Here is a 22,289-nt window from a genome sequence, read left to right as displayed (position 1 = left end):
ACCGGGTTGCAAATGCTCAGGTTTCATGTTACGGCCGGGTTGTTCTATTTACAAAATGGGTGAAGGAATTACCTTAAGTAAATGTTTTTTTAAATGATTTTTTTTAACAATTCTCGAAAGAAATAATGAACTTTTGGTGTAAATATAGGTAATAAATTGCGTAATTTAATATTAATAATGTCATTATAATATAGGGGAAACGAACGCATTCCTTAAGGCTCCACACGCTTTGAACCAGTCCAACTGCATTTACCCCGACGATAATAAGGATACTTGATACCTTTATATTGCAGTTTATAACACGCAAACTCATATCCACAACTTTTAGAAAATGGATCAGCCTCATTTGTAAAAGGAAGTTTATTTTATCGCGTGAAAAGGTAACTTTATTTCATTCTTTTATTCGTTAAATTATCATTGTTCATTAATTTTGTAAACTTAACAATTCTGCTATTATTTTATACATAAATGATTTAAGCTTTTGAAGGTGATTTACGTATAAATACTTGAATGAATTTAATGAATATATTGTTCTCAGGTTCTCAGGGTGTGTTAAATAAACATCTTCATTTTAAATAATTTTCTTAAAAGGGACCCGCTCTAAAAAAACTAAAATATATTTTTTATTTGACGAAATAAAGTGTGGCAAATCAATAGGAGTGTTTAAAGCTAAGTATGACGTCTGGATCCCTTCAACAAATGTTGAGATGTGCTCAAATATTGTGTTTCAAGTCTACGATTTGAAAAGCATTAGTAACGCTTTCAACAAGAGGCTTAAATGATTATGGTTATCGTTATGGTTTTGTTGTATGTTTTCAAAATATTTCCGTGACATTACCGTCGTGGGCTCTACGGTCCCCACTAAAACCAATACATTTTCTTATACTTTAATTGTATTTTTTTCTCAAAGAATAAATTAGTTATAATATAAGTGTTTTCAGATGCATTACCGATAAAAATGGTTCCAAAATATTAGGGAGTCCCTATGAATTATACAACTGAATTTGTGCAGGTAAAGTTAAACTTTAACTTCAGGAATGCATTTAGCTACCTGTAATAACTTCTTTTTATGAGTCCGTATGTATAACTCAATAGCAACGATGAAGTTTGACAAAGAATCCAACAATGCTTAACACTATTAATGCATTCATAAAATTCACGGTAATGAAATGTGCTCGCTTGAATGCGTGCATTTTGAAAGGTGGATGCTAACTTCAGGCAATCCAGTCATATAGTTAGATCAAGTGCGCATAAACATTTACTAAGTATATCATTAGACTCTGCATGTCCATATCATTTTAAGAAAACGGGATTTTAGGACCCACCGGGGCATGCATTCAAATTTGAGCTCCAGGACAGTCCTTTAGGTACAGCATTGTAAGTACTGGCCTTAATCCTGCCACACTCGGAAATATTTAACTCCATAAAGTTTGAATGAGCGTTTTCTTATTCATTTTTCAAGACAAAACATTATCAGAAATGAATATGCAGATCCATCAAAGTCTAAATCATTGGCAATGGTTTTAATTACTATATGCATGTACTAATAATATCTAGCTGTCTGTATATTAAAATCAATTTGTCCATGAACTATGTTCATACTACACAGTACACACTCATTATGTACAATTATATATTGTACTTGTACTTTTTCAGTGCAGGAAGTCTTCGTCATGTCTTTGTGGAGTAGCCCTGAACCTTTTACGACGCAAACCCCAAAAACGACAACACCTGTTGACAGAGACTATGCGTACTGTAACAAGACGGTATTTAACAACGACATCGTCAGCTCATACTCACACTGGTTCCTCATACCATCGGTAAGTGACGTTGTAGCATATCATCTGTAAGTCACATTGAAGCATACCATCGGTAAGTGACATTGAAAAATATCATCTGTAAGTGACGTTAAAGCATATCATCTGTAAGTGACGTTGAAGCATACCATCGGTAAGTGACATGGAAGCATATCAACTGTAAGTGTCATTGAAGCATACCATCGGTAAGTGACGTTGTAGCATATCATCTGTAAGTGACATTGAAGCATACCATCGGTTGAAGCATACCATCGGTAAGTGACATTGAAGCATATCATCTGTAAGTGACGTTGAAGCATATCATCTGTAAGTGACATTGAAGCATACCATCGGTAAGTGACATTGTAGCATATCATCTGTAAGTGACGTTGAAGCATACCATCGATAAGTGAGATTGAAGCATATCATCTGTAAGTGACGTTGAAGCATATCATCTGTAAGTGACATTGAAGCATACCATCTGTAAGCGACGTTGAAGCATATCATCTGTAAGTGACGTTGAAGCATATCATCTGTAAGTGACGTTGAAGCATATCATCTGTAAGTGCCATTGAAGCATACCATCTGTAAGTGACATTTTTTAGCATATCATCTGTAAGTTACGTTGAAGCATATCATCTGTAAGTGACATTGAAGCATACCATCTGTAAGTGATATTGAAGCATATCATCTGTAAGTGACGTTGAAGCATATCATCAGTAAGTGACATTGAAGCATATCATATGTAAGTGACGTTGAAGCATACCATCGGTAAGTGACATTTTTTAGCATATCATCTGTAAGTGACGTTGAAGCATACCATCGGTAAGTGACGTTGAATCATACCATCGGTAGGTGACGTTGAAGCATACCATCGGTAAGTGACATTGAAGCATACCATCGATAGGTGACTTTGTAGCATACCATCGGTAAGTGACGTTGAAGCATACCATCGGTAAGTGAGATTGAAGCATATCATATGTAAGTGACGTTGAAGCATATCATATGTAAGTGACATTGAAGCATACCATCAGTAAGCGACGTTGAAGCATATCATCTGTAAGTGACATTGAAGCATACCATCGGTAAGTGACATTGTAGCATATCATCTGTAAGTTACGTTGAAGCATATCATCTTTAAGCGACAATGAAGCATACCATCGGTAAGTGACGTTGAAGCATACCATCGGTAAATGACATTAAAGCATACCATCTGTAATTGACATTGAAACAAACCATCTGTAAGTGACGTTAAAGCAAACCATCTGTAAGTGACGTTGAAGCATACGTTGAAGCATATCATCTGTAAGTGACATTGAAGCATACCATCGGTAAGTGACATTGAAGCATACCATCTGTAAGTGACGTTGAAGCATATCGTCTGTAAGTGACATTGAAGCATACCATCGGTAAGTGATGTTGAAGCATACCATAGGTAAGTGGCGTTGAAGCATACCATCGGTAAGTGGCATTGAAGCATACCATCGGTAAGTGACGTTGAAGCATACCATCTGTAAGTGAGATTGAAGCATACCATCGGTAAGTGACGTTGAAACATACCATCGGTAAGTGACATTGAAGCATACCATCTGAAAGTGACGTTGAAGCATACCATCGGTAAGTGACATTGAAACATACCATCTGTAATTGACATTGAAACATACCATCTGTAAGTGACTTTGAAACATACCATCGGTTAGTGACATTGAAGCATACCATCTGAAAGTGACGTTGAAGCATACCATCTGTAAGTGACGTTGAAGCCTACGTTGAAGCATATCATCTGTAAGTGACGTTGAAGCATACCATCGGTAAGTGACGTTGAAGCATACCATCTGTAAGTGACGTTGAAGCATACCGTCTGTAAGTGACGTTGAAGCATACCATCGGTAAGTGATGTTGAAGCATACCATCGGTAAGTGGCGCTGAAGCATACCATCAGTAAGTGGCATTGAAGCATACCATCCGAAAGTGACGTTGAAGCATACCATCTGTAAGTGACATTGAAGCATACCATCGGTAAGTGACGTTAAAACATACCATCGGTAAGTGGCATTGAAGCATACCATCCGAAAGTGACGTTGAAGTATACCATCGGTAAGTGACATTGGAACATACCATCTATAATTGACATTGAAACAAACCATCTGTAATTGACATTAAAACATACCATCGGTTAGTGACATTGAAGCATACCATCTGAAAGTGACGTTGAAGCATACCATCTGTAAGGGACATTGAAACATACCATCGGTTAGTGACATTGAAGCATACCATCTGAAAGTGACATCGAAGCATACCATCGGTAGGTGACATTGAAGCATACCATCTGAAAGTGAAGTTGAAGCATACCATCAGTAAGTGACATTGAAACATACCATCTGTAAGTGACATTGAAGCATACCATCGGTTAGTGACATTGAAGCATACCATCGGTTAGTGACATTGAAGCATAACATCGGTTAGTGACATTGAAGCATACCATCTGTAAGTGGCGCTGAATCATACCATCTGTAAGTGACATTGAAGCGTACCATTGGTAAGTGACATTTAAGCATACCATCGGTAAGTGACATTGAAATATACCATCTGTAAGTGACATTGAAGCACGCCACGTACTAAAACGTAATAATATTGATATTTTTTCATTGTTTAAGAAAATATAGAAAAAGTTTAGACCACATCTTTAGAGGATAAATGAAAACATAAAACGAAAAAAAAGTTGAGCAATTGATATCGAGCAGTGATATAATTTCCTATTACTACAAGGAAAACATCGACCTCTTTCTTTTTTGTGCTCCCTGTCATTTACTTCCTCACGCGTCCTTGAAAAAGAGGCGGAACATATTATTTTCAGAAGATACCAAAAGTATAAATGCGCTTGCAGGGGCGGCTCCAGGATGTGCCGTAAGAGGGGACGTAACTGAGGGGCGTAACTTCATGACTCACGCCCCTCCCTCAGAACCGAAATTTATTTGGTTTAATGTATTGGAAGGGGGGGGGGCGTACTCCTGCAAGAAAAAGTTAACAATATCTTGTCCGAAAAATGATGCCTTTTGGGCGAATTGTATTACCTCTTTCTCCTACATATTGAGATAAAAAGTAAACTAAAACGATTTTAATTGGGGGGGGGGGATGCGCCGGGTGCCCCCCTTGACCCGCCAGTGGCTTGAATTATTCATGGGTAGGCAAAACTTTACATTATTCCTTCTATAGAATAAGTTGATGCAGGTAAAATATATTATCGTATTAAACTTCCTTTTAGCAGGAAGGTTATTATAACTCTTTTCAATTTAAATGGTTTATTCAATGACAAAAAATGTTGAAAAATTTCAATCCGCAATACTTTAAAGCTGCACTCTCACAGATTGAACGTTTTGACATTTTATTTATTTTTTGTCTTGGAACGAGCCTATTTTGCGAAAATCCATGGAAACAAGTTAAATAAGACTGCTGAAAAAAATAGATCGCATATTTTTAAATTTAAGTTCAAAAAATGATAATTGTTAGTAAGCCATAAAACATTAATTTTCGAACGGAAATATGAAAATCTACGATCTGATTTTTTATCAGCAATCTTATATCATTGGTTTGCAGATATTTACGCAAAAAAATAGTCTCTTCAGGACAAATAATAAAAAATTGTAAAAATGGCATATCTGTGAGAGTGCAGCTTTAAGAATAAAGAAAAGCCAATAATATGTTAACATGTAAGGCCTATTCAAAATTCCATAATTCGTCACCTTAATGCAAGAACTCAATATCTGCCTCTATATGTAGTTATTGAGTTATTGCACTAAGGTGACGATATATAACTTTAACAAAGTAGATGACAATTCTGAAAATACACCGACTTCGTGAGAATGTTTCATTATTATTATCATTATCATGTATTGTTATAATTATTACTATCATTATTGCGTCAGTTTGGGATAGGTCTTAATGATGTACCATGGAGGATCACGTGATCAAAATGGACCAGCCAAATAATCATTGTAAAATAAAACTTTTTTTTTTGATAAAAAAATAACCTTTACAAACAAACAATTGTATAAACTCATTAAAGAAAAAGGAAACATCAAGATACAAAAACGTATGTCTTAAACCATTATTACAAATCTTTAAGCTCATGAAATGGGTATTTAATAACTCGCCCCCAATGTCGTAGGCTAGGGTTTTTTACAGCTTGGTTTATGAACCTTTACCGACTCATCATAGCTCATAAAAAGTTTCTGAGGATGTTTTGCTTATTCAAAATAATAACGTAGGGAGAATGCTGTCAGAGTGCGCATGCGCATCTTTGAGGCTATTGTCGACACGACTCTGACATCATTCTCCCTACGTGCTACATTTTGACATTTTAGCACATAAGAACAATGAACGGCATTTTTGAAAAATACTCAACGAAAGAAGATAAAATTAAGGCAAGCGTCTGTATTGATCTAGATCATCGAATAATTAAGTAAATAAACGCGTGTTTGGGATTTGTGTCCTGGTATCTAGTGTTCTGTCATTATATTTAATGACTAAATGAATGGGAAAAGAAATTTTTAACAATGCAATTGAAATAGTAAATTTTGAGCATATTTGAAAAAAAATATTCCGGTTTTTGCATCTATAAAAAGATTATTTGGGTGGGGGAGGGGTGGCGCGCGTCGGGAGTGGCTCCCCTCTACATCCGCTTGTGGACAAAAGAGCGTACGATCACGAATTTCAATTGAATGCAACTCGAGTGTAAGAAATGAATTAAATCGTTGTCTTTTAACAATTAAACAGGCCTGAAGTTATATTTCCATTCGAACCTTTTGATTCAAACTGTTTCTATATACAACCAAGTATAAAGGATTCGAAAAATCAATGGTACAATACGATCATAAGATAAGGTAATATAGGGCCAATAAAAATTTTCCATACCTCCCGATGGCCCCGTGTAGCCTTCAGCTTATTAGGGGAAATCTGGTATTTATAATAAATATTAAAACACACACCAATTTACAGGGCTGTTATTGGATGTTAAGCGTTTCAAACAAAATCTGAATCATATCTTTGAAAAAGCTTTTGCATCAGGCACTTTAAATTGTATTCCTTCGTCTGCAGATAGAGTTGGGATTTCTAATCATAAAAGTACTTGTTTATCTATTATAATTATTGTTTTTTTCTATATTTATAAGTTTCCTCAGGTTCATGCATACTTTGATAAGATTTACCATTTACGTTAAAACTATATTCGGGAGTGTACGAATACGTATGAGGTTTTACACAGAAACTAGTCAAATCCAGTAAATTTACATTTTACAGACCGTTCCAAGGCGGCAACTAATAATTTTTGACAAACATCCCTAGTTTTGTGTTGTTGTTTCGTGTTTCCGGTTTGTAAATGTGTGTTTTTTTTTCTATTTTGTGCCATTGGCGTCATTTGTGTTGACCAACGGGGTCAATTTTTAAACTTACGACTACTGGACTTGTTTCAGTAGCCTGTCATATACATATTGTTCTCCGGATGATCAGGTAATGTAAGCCAGTCTCCACTTGTAGAGCAAACTAGATTCAGATTCCATAACACAACTAGCAAACATGAATTACTGTAAAAACCATTGTGCTAGTTTGCTACTGGATAACTTATCTGCAGGTGATCTTTTGGTAAGGTTGCTCATTCAACCAATTTATTGGTTATCAGTCATTATTGGATAAATATTGACCAATCAATGAACATTTTGACTCACTTGAACAAAACCAAAGAAGTAACCGTTTTTAACAATTGGCTGCTGACTTTCATTTACAAATAAAATGTCAAAAATTCGTCTTGCTACTCGCTAGTTATAACGTAGTAAGAAGTTACCAGAGAAGCAAATATATGAACATAAAGCAATAATGCGTCCTTTATACAAAATGGTTATCCGGATTCAAGAGCTTCAAACTAGGACTGATTAAAAGTTATAATAATTTCTAAAATCATTTTATACTTAAAGTGACACTCTTATTCAAAATCAATACATACACATGTATAACAAACATAAATTTAGACTGATAAACCTTAAACTACTTACTAAATAATCCATGTATGAAAACTATTAATTACTGATAACAAGATTGTAACCTTGAATTTAAAAGCAGAAAGCGCAAAAATCTTAAATGATTGGTGAATGCGTAAAGATTTACTGTGGTCTACTATAGTCTCATAAGGTAGAAATACTGTGTTTTATGCCCATATCTTCTGTCATTTATTCATCCTTTTTGGAATAGTCAAACAATAATTTAATTGTCCTAAATCTTATTTGGGAGTAAGAGTGTATCTTAAAGTTTGAAGCCTACCAGGGGCTACTTCTAAAACACGTTTTTATTGAACGTCAGTACTTATTTGTTTCAAGGAAATGGACTCACGCTATCAGCATTGTAACAATCCAGCTATAAATAACTAATGGAATCAATAGGAAATAATATACAAAATAACTTATACGACCCCACATTTTCAGGTATTAATCTTGCTGTTATTAGCGTTTCTTGAGAAAAGACAATCGGTCAAGTTGGAATTTCTTGGTGGACGCCCTGGACTTCCAAGGTACACTGCGTTTAATTTCTGTAAAGAGCTTGGTGATGGTATTTTTCAAATTTATCCTGTCTGTGTCTAATGTCAAGGTATTGTCTTAGCCTCGCCATGTCAAAGCAGGCAGTAGTGCACGGTTTATCTTTGATGCTAACATGAAACGAAGTACACAGATGTTACTAGTAACCCGTTGAACACGTGCATTTAATCAAGGTTTTTTAATAGTTGAGTTAAAATCCTCCTTAATCGACTGAAAGAACAGGCGAGCGGGGGAGTCCTTTTGTAACATGACTACTGACCATCATGAAATTACATATGTTTTATAGCAGCTGTCTTTGTTCAACTTTAGAAAGTGCTCAACAGTCATTAAACAAAAACGTATTACAACTTATGGTTTGATAAATATGCATGATAGTGTAAAACCTACTTTAGATTAGATAAAGATTTTGTTTGTTTCCTCCTGGTAGTTTAAAAAGAAAGATACTTATCAATAGGAATAAGTTAAACTCTGTCACAATTTGAATTATCGATGGACAATGTATGACAACACATGTAAGTTCTGCAAGGCCATCTTGTATGGTATGTACATTATTTGGACCACTTTGTATTGTGAGTTGAGCTTATAAAACAAAATTATGGATCAGTTTGTAAAATTGTATTTCTGTTGAATATAAAGTACAAATCCTTTATGACTGTTTCAGGCCATTTAGTTTTCTGGATGAGCCCAGAAACAAATGGGGCATATTATTTGCCTTTGGGTCAGCAACAGCCAACCTGCTACAAGTTCTATTTCAGACGTTCAGTGCGAACTTTCCAGTGTGGGCAAAAAGTAAGTTAATAATTTTGTCAAGTGAAAATTCTGGCGGGATGACAGTAGATTATGGATTATATCCCCAGTCGTTTACAGTTGGTCAAAGCAATAAATGGTATGGTATACGATACGCACCAATGCCATTGCAAAAATACCTTAATATAAATGTACGGTGCATATAATTAATTATTAACCGGATATTTCATACATAACCTCGCTAATGAGCTAGGTTTTAAAGCGTTGCTAGGCCGGATAATCACAGAAATGTAAGCAATCTTTCACATTCATAACAATTCTTATTTACAGTTTTTTTGGTGTACATTCTAAGCCTGGAAACGAGCCTTATCTGTTACCCGTTGTTTGCCTGTATGTCATCTCGTTACACACTGGTCGGCGCCATAACCGGAATTCTCTACTCAACGGGATGGTACGGCAATAAATAATTATCAATTAATAAAACTAATAAGTATATAAGACATATTCAATATTATCTTCTACCAACTGCGTGGCTGTATGACGTATCGCCTTCAAAGCTGTGATTCTCTACACTGCTAAGAATGATTGTAGAAATTGACATTGGAAATAAATTATGTCTTTAAAAACATATTAATAATGCAATGTAAACAACGATATGATTGATGACTATTTATGGCGACTGCAAAACATGGCAGACATGGATGTCCGGGTTCGTTGCCGTCTGCCACGCAGTCCATGTCATTTTCTGCGGCGTCAATTTATCATGTCTGCTGTCCAGCTTGATCATTTGTCATCCAATCGTTACAATGTCATGTGGCATATTATCTTGACTGAGTTCGATCAAAAAGCAGATTGGTTAATATCATGGTCCTTAGTGTCGAACTTGTAAATTTCTTTTCAATTCTTGATTACAATATTGTATTTGCATTATGTTACCTTAAGGATCCATCACCAGCCAGATTTGAACGTACACAATGGAGTTATGGCCCTAAAATTGTCAAAAGGGTACCTAATTAAATTTGACCGCTCTCTTTATTTTACCCTTACTGTTCATTTATTATCCATTTTTAACTAAAATAGGCTTATGGTTCAGGCCATCAACAATTAACAGTCTGCACTCGCGAGTACTGACCCTTGAATTGTATTTTTTTAACAAAGTAACCTTTAACAACAAACACTATTTATTCTCGAGTTACGGACTTTGAATTGTCAAATTTGAAAAAATTACCTTTGTCTGTCCACTCACATTCTTATCAAACCGTTATTAAAAGAGTTTACAGCGATAATAAGAATAATACCACCTTGTCGCATTCTTTATTTTATAGTTATGTCCTATGGCATTGTCAAAACCTCTTCAATTTTCCTGGTTTTGGTCAGAAGGCAACTCAATACAATCAAGACTATGATTCGATTGATCTCTAAACAAATAAATGTTTGGTTCACACGAACACACGACAAACATTTTTTCGAATTGTTAACATTACAATTTTCCTTGCTGGTTTCAAAAGTTGTGAGAAATAGATGCAATCATTGATTTTAAGTTCTATTTCACTATTGCTTGCCTTATTTTTTTTAAAAAGATATTGGATGTACATGAAAATATATGCATTAGCTACGGCGTTAACATATTACTACTTAATTTTGTTCAGAAATAATGGGTGCTCTCGACAGGCGACATGTCCAATTTGCGGGATTCAAGTTTATTGTATGCAGGATTTATATAAAACAATCTTATATTGTCTTTATTATTCATTTATAATATAAGTTTAATATTTAAAAAAGAGTATCATCTTAAAAACTGTTTTATATAACGTCCTTTCAGGCTATCTTTCCATCTGTTTCGACTTGTGCATGAGGCAAGATGTTATGCCAAATACAATATGGTAAATATTTTGACATATTTAACAGCTAGTAAGTAAATAATTGTATTATCTATTATCTATTCAAAATTAATTTGATTACAAGTTTCCGATATGGTACATGCAATTATTGATGAACATGTTCTTTATAAAAAATAAAGTCGAAAAAATATTTTTGATTTCAAAAATCAACATCAACACTCGTCAATCACGGATGGTTTAAAGGTCCATGGTTCAATGCATTTATTTATAAATCTGATTCTTATGAATAAAACCATAGATAATTGTTTTAGGAATCTGTGGACTTAGCAGGCGCATCTATTGCGCTGGAACTTCCGGTCGTTCTGTTCAGTCTTCTAGTTGTCGTTAAGTTTGTCGGGAAGCTCACCAAGTGTCTTAGACAGAAGAAATATTCGAGGAGTAGATCTGAGGAGGTGCTTATTTTCCCAAATTTATTATGAAAATAATGATGAAAATACTCTGGCCTGAAGTTCGCATATCAATTTTAACAAGAACATTACTATACAGTCGAAACCAGTTGGCCCCAAATCGCTTGGCTCGAATTCCTCTTTGACTCGAGCAAGATGTTAAGGACCGATTTCCTTATACTGATGGTAAACGTTTCCGCTTGGCCTGAATTTTCTGAGACTCGAGGTATTTTCGCCGGTCCCTGTGAGTTTGAGCGAACTCGCTTCGATTGTAGTATATACATATTTAAAGACACTAGTGCAAATCAGAGAAATGAAGTTAAATTGTCAATTTACCATTATGTAAAAAAGCTTTCAATTTGCACGAAATATAAATTGTTATATACTTTTTGCAACGAACGTATGTAAGCTAATTCAAAAAAATAACATATCTATAACCCTAGCTGGTACGAACCTAAGCTGACATGTTTGTAATTAATGCATTATATTTTTGCTACATATCTGAAGGTAGGAAACAAATTGTGCACAAGTTCTGATCTGCTGTATGTAAAGACACTGTTCAATGCAACAGGGTATACAGAAACTGAAGAGGATTTGAAGTAAGTATAATTTATAATTGGCTTGGCTATTATTCAACACATAATATTGTGGTAAAAGGGTGACATGTATATCACAAACGTGGAAGTCAGAGCCAATACACATTTGGGCAAGATATCCCATGAAAGGTGGGGCAATATACCCAATTCACATTGGGGCAAGATAGCCCATGAAAGGTGGGGCAATATACCAAATTCACATTGGGGCAAGATACCAATACACACTGAAGGAAAGATAGCTCTTGTAAGTGGGGTCAACTTATACCATTAAAGTGATTGTACGATAGCAAGTAGACGAGGATAAATGACCCATTAAGCTGAAGGCAAGATAACCAATAAACGTTAGGTAAAAATATGAGAGCAAGATAACTGATGGGATGAACGTTATTTTTAGAATAATACTTAGGAGCAGTTTAAGGGCCTCCCACAGTGAAAAAGTGGGTGGGGAAGGCCAAAATTTGGAACGTTTCAAAAGTTCATGTTTTTTTAGTTTTGAGGAACGATCTTTTTCGGAAGTAAAACATACATTCTTTGTGACATATTTTATGGTAGTAAGGAGTTGATCAAATTTAACGAAAGACAATTATATAAGATTTTGGATAAAAAAGCATTCACATTTTTTTCGGAAAAGTCTCTCCACATTTTGACTTTGTTTTTGTGTCAAAATGCCTTAGACTACCTAATCAACGATGGCGTGTGGATTCTTGATAATATATTTTCAAATAAGAAAGATATTAAATATATAATAAAAAAGTGGATTAAATTTTGGTTACAACAAAATGCAAATATCTTTCTTAATATAGCTCCAATAACCACAAAACCTCAGGACAGTGTTGATTGTGTACACTGACAATTTTGACACAAAAACATCTTTATTTTGTATTCAGACATTTTCGAAAAAAGTAACTAATTTTTGGTTGAAAAAGGGAAAGAATCTTTATCGTAAAATCTGCTCAAGTCCACAGCTACACATAATGCAACGGATATTTGGTTTCTTCAAACGACGTTTGCACTGTGAAAGGCCCTTAATAAGAATCTCGGCGTGAATGACAATTTCGCTGGAATAATTAACATTTCTCAGCGGATAAAGTTAAACAAAACGTTTCAACAAAACTTTCCTTGTAACATTGCTTGATGACCTTCTCCGAATGTAAACATCCGGTACGGTACCATGTAGTACTTGTTACTGAAACACGGAAGGTGTCATAAATGGTAAAACTAACTTCACTTTCCTTGCACCGATAGTTCCGCTTTTCTTGTATATGTATAAATGTTTTCGTACCAGGTATAAGTCGGCAAATTTAGTGTTCGTGAAAACGACGCCATGATGCACGTGCTCGTCTTCCACGGACAATTATGCCATAATCGCCCTCAAGTACCGTGATAATCTCACGGGTAGAAACGATCATCATTATTGCGGAAACGAATTTCTGTAGTAAAATGTCACTATATAAAGTAACAAGTGTATTTTGGCAAGATAACACATGAATATTTGGTCAAGATTACCCATAAAAGTTGGTTCTATTGATTTCCCTTGAAAGTTAACGCAAGATGAATTGTATTTCAAATGTTATTATCTTGAATAATTCGAAACAAATGTATACTAAGACTGTTGGTACGTTAATTATGATTTGCGATGTGTTCCAGGACAATGCCTTGTTGGACTAGATTGTTCCGGAAGTTTGTTAAACCGGTCCATGGTTTCAAATTCCCCATTGCCATACTCATCACAACATTCCTCTCATGTATTTTTATATACTGGGTAAGTTCAGTAGATCTAGTGCAGCATTTAACATATTCAAGATTACTACAATGTCGTTTGATGACAAGTACATAAAAACATTGCCAACGCTTAGACTGTGGCTGTTGTTTAATTACAATAAAATTGGTTTGTCTCCAAGAAAAGAGGTGCTGAAGCAAACTATTATTTTTTTTCCTAGCCTAGTACACTATGTACACTATGTATGAAGTGTAATAGGCTAGGAAAATGTGTATAGTGTAACAGGGTAGGGGGTACAAACACTTTTTTATGTCCCCTGTGTCTTCAAGCAGTGCATATTAATGCATGTGGTGTAATGAACTGTTCAATGATGTTTTTATTTTACTGAACTAAACTAAACAATGGCCAATGGTAGACACACTGGTTTGTTTATCAAAGTTTAACTGACGTCAAAAGTGATGACAAGATCAATCTTTTTTTTAATATAATATATCGAAATTCAGGATTCAATTGTAATCAATCATTAATACTTTTGAAATTAAAGATGAAACATTGAGTTTATACTCTCGTAATATTTTGGAATATTTGTAACATTTCATTTGAAGATAAAGACATTCTTCCTGTATCAGTATCGAAAGCCAACATTTTATCCAAATAGTGAATTGCTTGTGAAGGCCTATGTTTGTAGTTGAATTAGGTGTCATTTTGCAAAATTTCAGAAATACATACTCAACTAATAATGTTGCATTGGTTTCAGACGACCATAAACCTTGTAACTGCGTTTGATTTTATATCACACAAATACGGGCTGCTTACAGGTCAGTACATTATTGAATTGTGATATTTTGAATGTTGTCGTAAAAGTATTTACGGGAGAAAATACGAATCGAAAATTTCTGAACTGCAATAAATTGGCTGTGTCCCTGTCGAGACTACTTTGAAGGTAAATCCTTAGAATGAAAAATTCACACACACACGCACGCACGCACGCACGCACACCCCCCCCCCCACACACACAGATATATATATATATGTATTATTACAGGCTGTATTGTTTAAAAAATCCTACTTTATGTTGTTGTTAAATTATCAGGGATACACAGTTTGTTTTCCTAGAAAAGTATTTCTATTTTTAAATGATTTTATTTTAGTGGCAAAGGTGTTTGCCTGCCTGACCACCATACCCTGTGGCCTAAGTAATGTCTACCTTGTTCTCATGAGTTACAGGTATTTCATATATATATAAAATTGACAAATTTAATTGTAATTCAAGTGTATACAGACTTTTAACTCAAGAGGAACTCGAGGTAAGTTAGATTATTGTTTATTGTGACTATCTTTTTTAAAATAGTTCTGTTAAAATAATTTCATTTAATGATACAATGCAGAATAACGATATATATATTTAAATAGTTTTAGGAATTTATTTTATTAAGTTTTAATTTTAGATTTAGCTAATTAAATTAAGATCTTGTTATTTCACTGTTGAGTTAATTTCGAGTTATGGAGTTTCGCAAAAATCATTTAACAAATACTTCAATAGGTCAATGCTCTTCATAATTGGAGGAAATAAATATATATATATATATATATATATAAATTTGTGATGAGTGCGTTAGAACATATAAATAAAAACCTTACAAATCTAAAGCAAGCACCTTGCCATATTTCGTTTGATTGCAGGCGGGATATGCTTTGCATGTACAGGGGTGACAGGAGTTTCATCCCAGGTGTATTGATGGAATGCCCTCCAAACATTTACATGGTCAGTGTTTTACGTGAAAAAATCTATAAATTTATATTCTTTTTCTGCTACTATATAACTGCTACATTGATAATTGATTTACTTTATGCCGCTATGTTTTTAATTCATGTTTTGGTGCTTGCAACATGGTCATCTGATATGGAGTGTTTTACATGCACAGTCTGTGGTCCGTTAAGGCTTGCAATGTGTTTTAAGAATCTACCGCCTTTTAAGCTTCCAATATATTTTAGCCACTTTCATGAGGTGGGCTTTCTTCCAATATGATCTGTACCTCTGTATGGCTTAAATTTGATTTAAGCAGCTCAAAGGCTGCTTGCAACATGTTCTTTGTTTTTTAAAAGCTTACAACATGGTATGTACCTCTAAAAGGGTTGCAATATGGTTCATGCCTTGTGAGGACTTGCAACATGGTCTATGTCACTTTATGGTTGCAAAAGTATGTGCCTATTTCAGGCTTGTAATATGGCATTTTTCATGATGATCTGTGCATCTAAAAGGCTTGCAATATGGTCATTGTCTAATACAGGTTTACACCAATGTCAGTGCCACATTTTGCAACAATAAGAATATGTGGCTTTTAAAGCTTGTTACATGGAATGTGCCTATTTAGGTTTGAAATATCTTTTTTTTTTTCAAAAAGCCTTACAAAATATGTTAATTGAAAAAATGCAAAAAAAGGCTACCAAAAGAATCCGGATATAAAATAATCCTAAAACGTTCAATGGCTATAATGATGTTGTCCTTACAATTCCTTGTTTTTATTTTCTATGTATGATTTCTGCTCATGCATTTAAACCTACTAGCATGGTAAGTGCTCCTTTGATATTTCATTTTATTTAGAGGAACATTTTATTATGGTTTTCAGGCCCAGGGAATGAGATTTATTGGAAACTCAATCGTTGGATCATTTTGGGGTAAGTCAATATGTCACTTTTGCTGAAGATCGATCAGGCAATAATATATTAAAACGAATATTCTAAATGTTTTCTAAAATAAGGAATTTTACAATTATTTTCATTTCTGTCAGAAACAGCATCACGATCAGCTGAATCATTTTGGAAATGCTTAGACATTTTAGTCAATATCTGATGCTGTATTTATTGTTTTAAATGAGCTAAATTACCAAGTTGGTAATAGACAAAATTACGAAGTTGTTAAATGAGCAAACTTGATTTAAGTTGTTGATGGGGAAAATCACCATTAACAAGCTGTTAAATGGTAAATTCACCAAGTTGTTTTTAAATGGAAAAAAACAACTGTTAAACTGTATAATCACCAAGTTGTCAAATCGGCAAAAATAAGTGTAAGAGCAAGTTTGATTATCAACCTTATTAAATTTCACTACTGCTAACATCAGTCAAGTTATTGCTTGTTCATACTAAAGACAAATTATTATATAATGCGAGTATATAATCCTTCATTTAATATTAAGCCTCAAGCAGTTGTTCCATGGTTGATTTCAGGGTCAGTATTTGTGTATGTTGTGGTCTACGTGCCAGTTGCCTTGATGCTTCTGACGTTAAAATATTTGGATGACAAAGACAAACTCCATTTACTTTGGCCCCGTTTCGAGTGGTTGATGTAAGCTTTCCTTTGTCTTTTTTGAATATGTTTTTACATAAAATCTTCAAAACAATCTTAAAATGTTCATTGTATATGCATATAATTCTTACATATTTAAATGCGTACATAAAGTTCGTATAAGAATCTGTATCGGAGTTAAGGGCCTGTTGACCCAGGTAACGCATTTGTTTTGATACGTAAAACGGTCTTCACTCAATAATTTCCGTGAGATTAAGATTGCGTTTAAGATTTAATTGCAGTGTTGCCAAACTGTTGTGTATTTTCTTTTTAAGTCAGACATTTTGAATATTTAAAACTCAATAATTGCTCAGTTTGAATGTTTTCAGTCAATGAGCCCTCAAGGAATGGAGATTTAAAATAGTAAACACCAATACCTCATTTCAGTTACCCAGCCTGTACCATTCTAATCTTCAAAATACAGACTATTCTAGTGGCCAAGTTCTTCATGCAGCCAAAACTTGAGGAAATAGACAAGTACAAACCATTGGCCGTTAATAACAGGTGGGAGAATTTCAATTACGTTAGATCAATATTTCTGTATTCTCGTTCCTACCCCGCTGTTTTGAAAAACACAACAGCTTTGGCAAAAATTAAGTTATTGCCAACTGGGAATAATATTGTTGTTTTTCGAAATGATCAAGGTGAGAATCTCAAAATAACATTTTACTTAGGACCATTTCATCAAGAATGTAATTTTTATCATGGAATGTTTTCAACAGTTGAACCATACCCCTGAAGGTCTCTCGAATTTGCTACTAAGATGCTTCATGAAACTGCCTCCTGGTATAGCTACGTTCAAAGTTTTGAGAGAGAGGGATGGTGAAGTTTTTTATCACCCTAAAGTAGTAAGGAAAAGACCCCTTATAAATTTCCTTGTTCGTGACAAAGAATTTAAGGCTTATTTTCAGGCCCGCCTATATGCAATAAATGCTACTCAACTTTGGTGTTTGGAAGTGTATGCTATATTAAAGTGTAATAATTTAATCATATAATTGTGATTTTTTAAGGTTTGTTTTCACTGAACAGTTTAAACATAGTTGATGAATTTAGGCATTCAAGTTAAAAAATATTATTAAACTAAAATAATGTAATAGGAATTACATGTATTATTATACTAAAACAATCACCACGTTCTTGTTCCATTTCAGAACAGTGTACGATGTCTTCAGTTTCTTCATGTTGTTTCTCAATGCAAGTATCGGTCTTGTTCAGTACGTGAAGCGAATCTTGTTCAGTGCTGTTCTCGGCGTTTTCCTGATCCCTCGAATGGATAGAAGCCTTTACATGCGGGGATATGAGACCATGGATAAATGTTAGAAATCCCCCAAATTACTTAACGGTTTATGTTTTTAATTACTGTGGATCTAATCAATGGAGTAGGTACCCTTGATAAGGTTTGACAATAAAAAATATTTGCGTCATATATCCTGGAACTTGACACAGACAGTTGGAATCCCTTGTTTTGGAGGAATTCACAGTTTGACTCAAAATGAATTGATCTGTAATGAATTTCATTTTTACCATAAAAATAAACTTTCAGCTAAAAATCCTCGTGAACGACACAATTTCAGGGTAGAAAAAAATCAATTGAGATGATTCCTTGATATTGAACCTCTGCAATACAACTTTGAATTTGGCACGTTCTTATTTTACGAATCTTTTTGTTATGTGATCTAAGACGTGTTAAAATTATTCGTATACTTCATACCATTTAATTTACTCATTTCTAAGCTTCAATTATAATTAAATTTAATTTATATATAAGGCGATTTTGGAGGGTATTTTGTTAGTCTTGGTGTCGATGTGCACAAACTTGGCCATTGTTCTGAGACATTTAACTGCCGCTTAAAAAGAAATTGAGCTATATCCCTTGTTCGTATTAAAAAGAACAGACATCCACTCCATGGCACTCTTGTTTCATATATTGGCTTCCAGGCTACACCAACTACATAGGTATGATCCTAGTCGATGTCGCCCACAATCATCCGGTCATGCGAGTATTCTGTCATGTACTCAGTGATGCTATGGAAAGGACACGCAACAGGGCCACGGCCACCACAGAATACCCACCTTATGCAGATGTCCGGCCAGAACAACAGGACAAAGGTATTGTTCTTATTGTAAAAGCAATGTTGTACATTACAACTAGGTTTTTGTGAATGCTCATCTAGCCTGTGCATATGTCTGTTGAGCTGCAGTACACCTTAAACTATGGATTTTGAAATAATAATGTACAAATGGTAACCACATCGGGACAATGTACATGTTTCGGTCAAAAACCCTCACGGCCACACTTTATATGTTAGAAAAGGCAAATAGCAAGTAATATATAGTTAAAAAGTTATGATAATGAAGGGTTTACAAGCTTGTTACTTCTGTCAAGTCGAAACGCGTCCTACCTCAATATCATGCCATACTATGTATTAAACATTTTTGCAATTTAGAAAATGTAGCTTTCTCCATGTTTCTTGTATGAACTTTTCTATACTCCTGGTGACCTTATGCGGATTTCAGAACTGAGCATTGCTAAAAGAAGATGGCTTCTAGCCTTTACTCTCGTTAGAAATCCAGACTTACAGCAGCTACGAGTTCACGGCACGCATAATATCAAGGATGATAACTCAGTGTATGTCGATGTTAGCGATATTACTGTTGTGGATGCAGAAAAAAGTTCTGGAATCAGTGACAACATGGTCATGGACACTTGGGGTTGTGTTTGTCGTTTTTGTAAGAATTATAAATTTACGATCCCACCAAATATTACCACTAACATTATGGCAGGCATTGTATTATTTGCCATACTGATAATCTATTTTGGACTTCCGTTGATTCTTAAAACATTATATTAAATCCAGCGTAAGAAAACGATCTTGTTGGGAATCATAATATTGACCTCTATTTAGTTGTATTTTGTGTTGAAATAGTTGCATAAATTTTCTTATTAAGTCAATGCCGGAAAGGGCATGAAAACTATTCGAAGAAATCCTTTTTTGTCAGCAATTAATTTGTCACATCTTAATGTGTTGCCATCGTTTTTTATACGCAAGAAAGGCTGACCTAGAGAGTTACTATTCTTTGTTGTTGTTGTTGATTTCTCATATACAAATACATGCTATATTTCCTAAAAATTTCCAAGGGGATTTTGTTCAGAAAGCTATGGGAATTCAAAATAAGCAAATTGGATTTTAAATGTGTCTGAATATTTGTCAAATAGAATATTATAATCTCTCTGGCATGCATGTACATGTGTTTAACAAAGTTGTACATGGTTGCAATTTGGTAAATTAAACATAATAAACAATACTAGTTGTTTCGTTTAATAAATTGAAAATTATGTCACTTTTTAAATTTTGCAATCTTAAACTTGCAGTTCAAGGGCGTGTTACTTAACCATTTCCTTTATATTCAGAATGTTTGCATTTAAAGTCTGTTAAGTTATACTGTGTTTAAAATCCATTATTATTTAGCAAAATCATTTATGATATGAATCAAGATCTGAAAAAGCTATGCAGTTATGTTACTTGTGTGCCATACCAATGTAAGTGTGAATTTATATTTAAATAAGGCATTGTTTTAATCGTATTGTTGTTAAAAGCAATTTGTTATTGTGATGACCTTGCCATGTTTCATACGACTTATTATGTACATATGTTACAGTGATAAAAATGTGTGTAGAAAGGCAATTAAATTTGAACAGGAAAACAGAACGTTGGCATCACTTATCCTCAAGAACAAAAAGTATTGTATTTACATTAACTACCTTATTGGTAATACATACACACATAGTATATATTCTGAAGGACATATATACATAAGAATCATTTTTATATAATGAATAAAGTCGCAATACTAAAATAAGGACACTTAACAATTTTGATTCAAAACGAGTGTTTTAACATTTGATATGAAAACATAAAGAAATAGAAATGAATTGTGTGCGCTTTAAAGTGACGTATTAGGTATTTAGAAGTCTACGTCATCAAATTTGTATTGTAAATACAATAAGACTAATGTGGTCATTCAAATGTGTTAACCCGTTTACAAAATAAATAATGAAAACACACCAAGGCACGTTCTTATCAATGTAAGGGAACTTATTCCGTATTAGAAACAGTCAATGTAATTTTTATATTTTTATCTTTTACTGTATAGCAATATGACCATAAAACAAATTAGCTAACTACGAACTCCAATATTCTTTTGGCGTTGTTTTTTATTATCCTATTTTACTTTTATAAAAACCCTTAAAAGCCAATGTATCTTTTGTGCTGACATTATTGATTGTTTTGTTGTTGTATTTTTTGGCTTTTAAGTTCATACTTATTACTTATATCTTTAATGTACACATGCTATTATTTTGCTGTTTCAGATGTTCTTATATACTTTATTCCATAGCACTGGCCTCAATTATTGTATGTTTTTGTGTTCGGTATTGAGTATTTGTATACACATTTTAACTCCATACGTATTACTTTCACTGTTTACGTTTTCCGATGTTGACTTCACAATCCATAATAAATCTTTTAACATTTCATTTGTTGTTTTTCCTTAAACAGTGATTACATTTTTGAGGTCCTCTTCTTCTTATTATTATTATTATTCCTATATGCAAGTCTATTTATCAAGGTCATGGACATAAACTTAGATGAATAATCCTATTGTGAAGTTTTTCCGCAGAAGAAATGCAAGTAGTAGAAGCACTTCCTGTCTCTCCGTCGGTCCATGTGTCGGTCCATTGAAATTATGTCTCAACTCTCAATTTCTCAATTTATTCAAACTTCGAAGAAATGTACAGCAGCATGGGAGGGCGCGTCAAACATGACATTTGTCACGTTTCTGTGACAGGTTTTACAAACTCTGTTGTCTCGATTATGTGAATTGTGGATGCCTAGTAAATGCATATAATAAGTGTATCATTTGTAAGGGTTTTATAAGTAACAAAATAATACGTTAAAAATATACGAAACAATACTTGGAAACGCGACTTTTTTGGCTGACGAGATTAAAAATCCCAGGCCATTTTACGTCCGAGTTCAGTTTAAATTAAAAACAAGGAATGGTACTTCAATACATTTATTAATAAGTTGTGTCGGACGTTTTTTTCTGGCATTGAAATTATTGCAATTACTTAAGAAACACACCATGTGACAAGCCTTTTTAGAGGCACATACCATGTTGCCATCCTTTTACAAACTGACCATGTTTCAAGC

General features: G+C 34.1%; 1 protein-coding gene across 1 annotated transcript in view; it reads left to right on the top strand.

Moving 5' to 3' along the window:
* LOC128214627 (stimulated by retinoic acid gene 6 protein-like) overlaps positions 1–20,803 on the top strand; it is a 33,675-nt gene extending 12,872 nt beyond the window's left edge. Inside the window, exons 12-17 of the mRNA XM_052921195.1 lie at positions 16,361–16,409; positions 16,959–17,076; positions 17,464–17,580; positions 18,228–18,391; positions 19,015–19,185; positions 19,594–20,803. Of these exons, the coding sequence (XP_052777155.1) occupies positions 16,361–16,409; positions 16,959–17,076; positions 17,464–17,580; positions 18,228–18,391; positions 19,015–19,185; positions 19,594–19,928 (954 nt within the window). The 3' untranslated portion in view covers positions 19,929–20,803. The remainder of the gene's footprint in view (positions 1–16,360; positions 16,410–16,958; positions 17,077–17,463; positions 17,581–18,227; positions 18,392–19,014; positions 19,186–19,593) is intronic.
* Positions 20,804–22,289: the final 1,486 nt, after the last annotated feature.

This window comes from Mya arenaria, chromosome 13, assembly GCF_026914265.1.
Source record: "Mya arenaria isolate MELC-2E11 chromosome 13, ASM2691426v1".
Taxonomy (NCBI): domain Eukaryota; kingdom Metazoa; phylum Mollusca; class Bivalvia; order Myida; family Myidae; genus Mya; species Mya arenaria.
The sequence above is the reverse complement of the archived record's forward strand: the minus strand, read 5'-3'. Positions and strand labels throughout refer to the sequence as shown.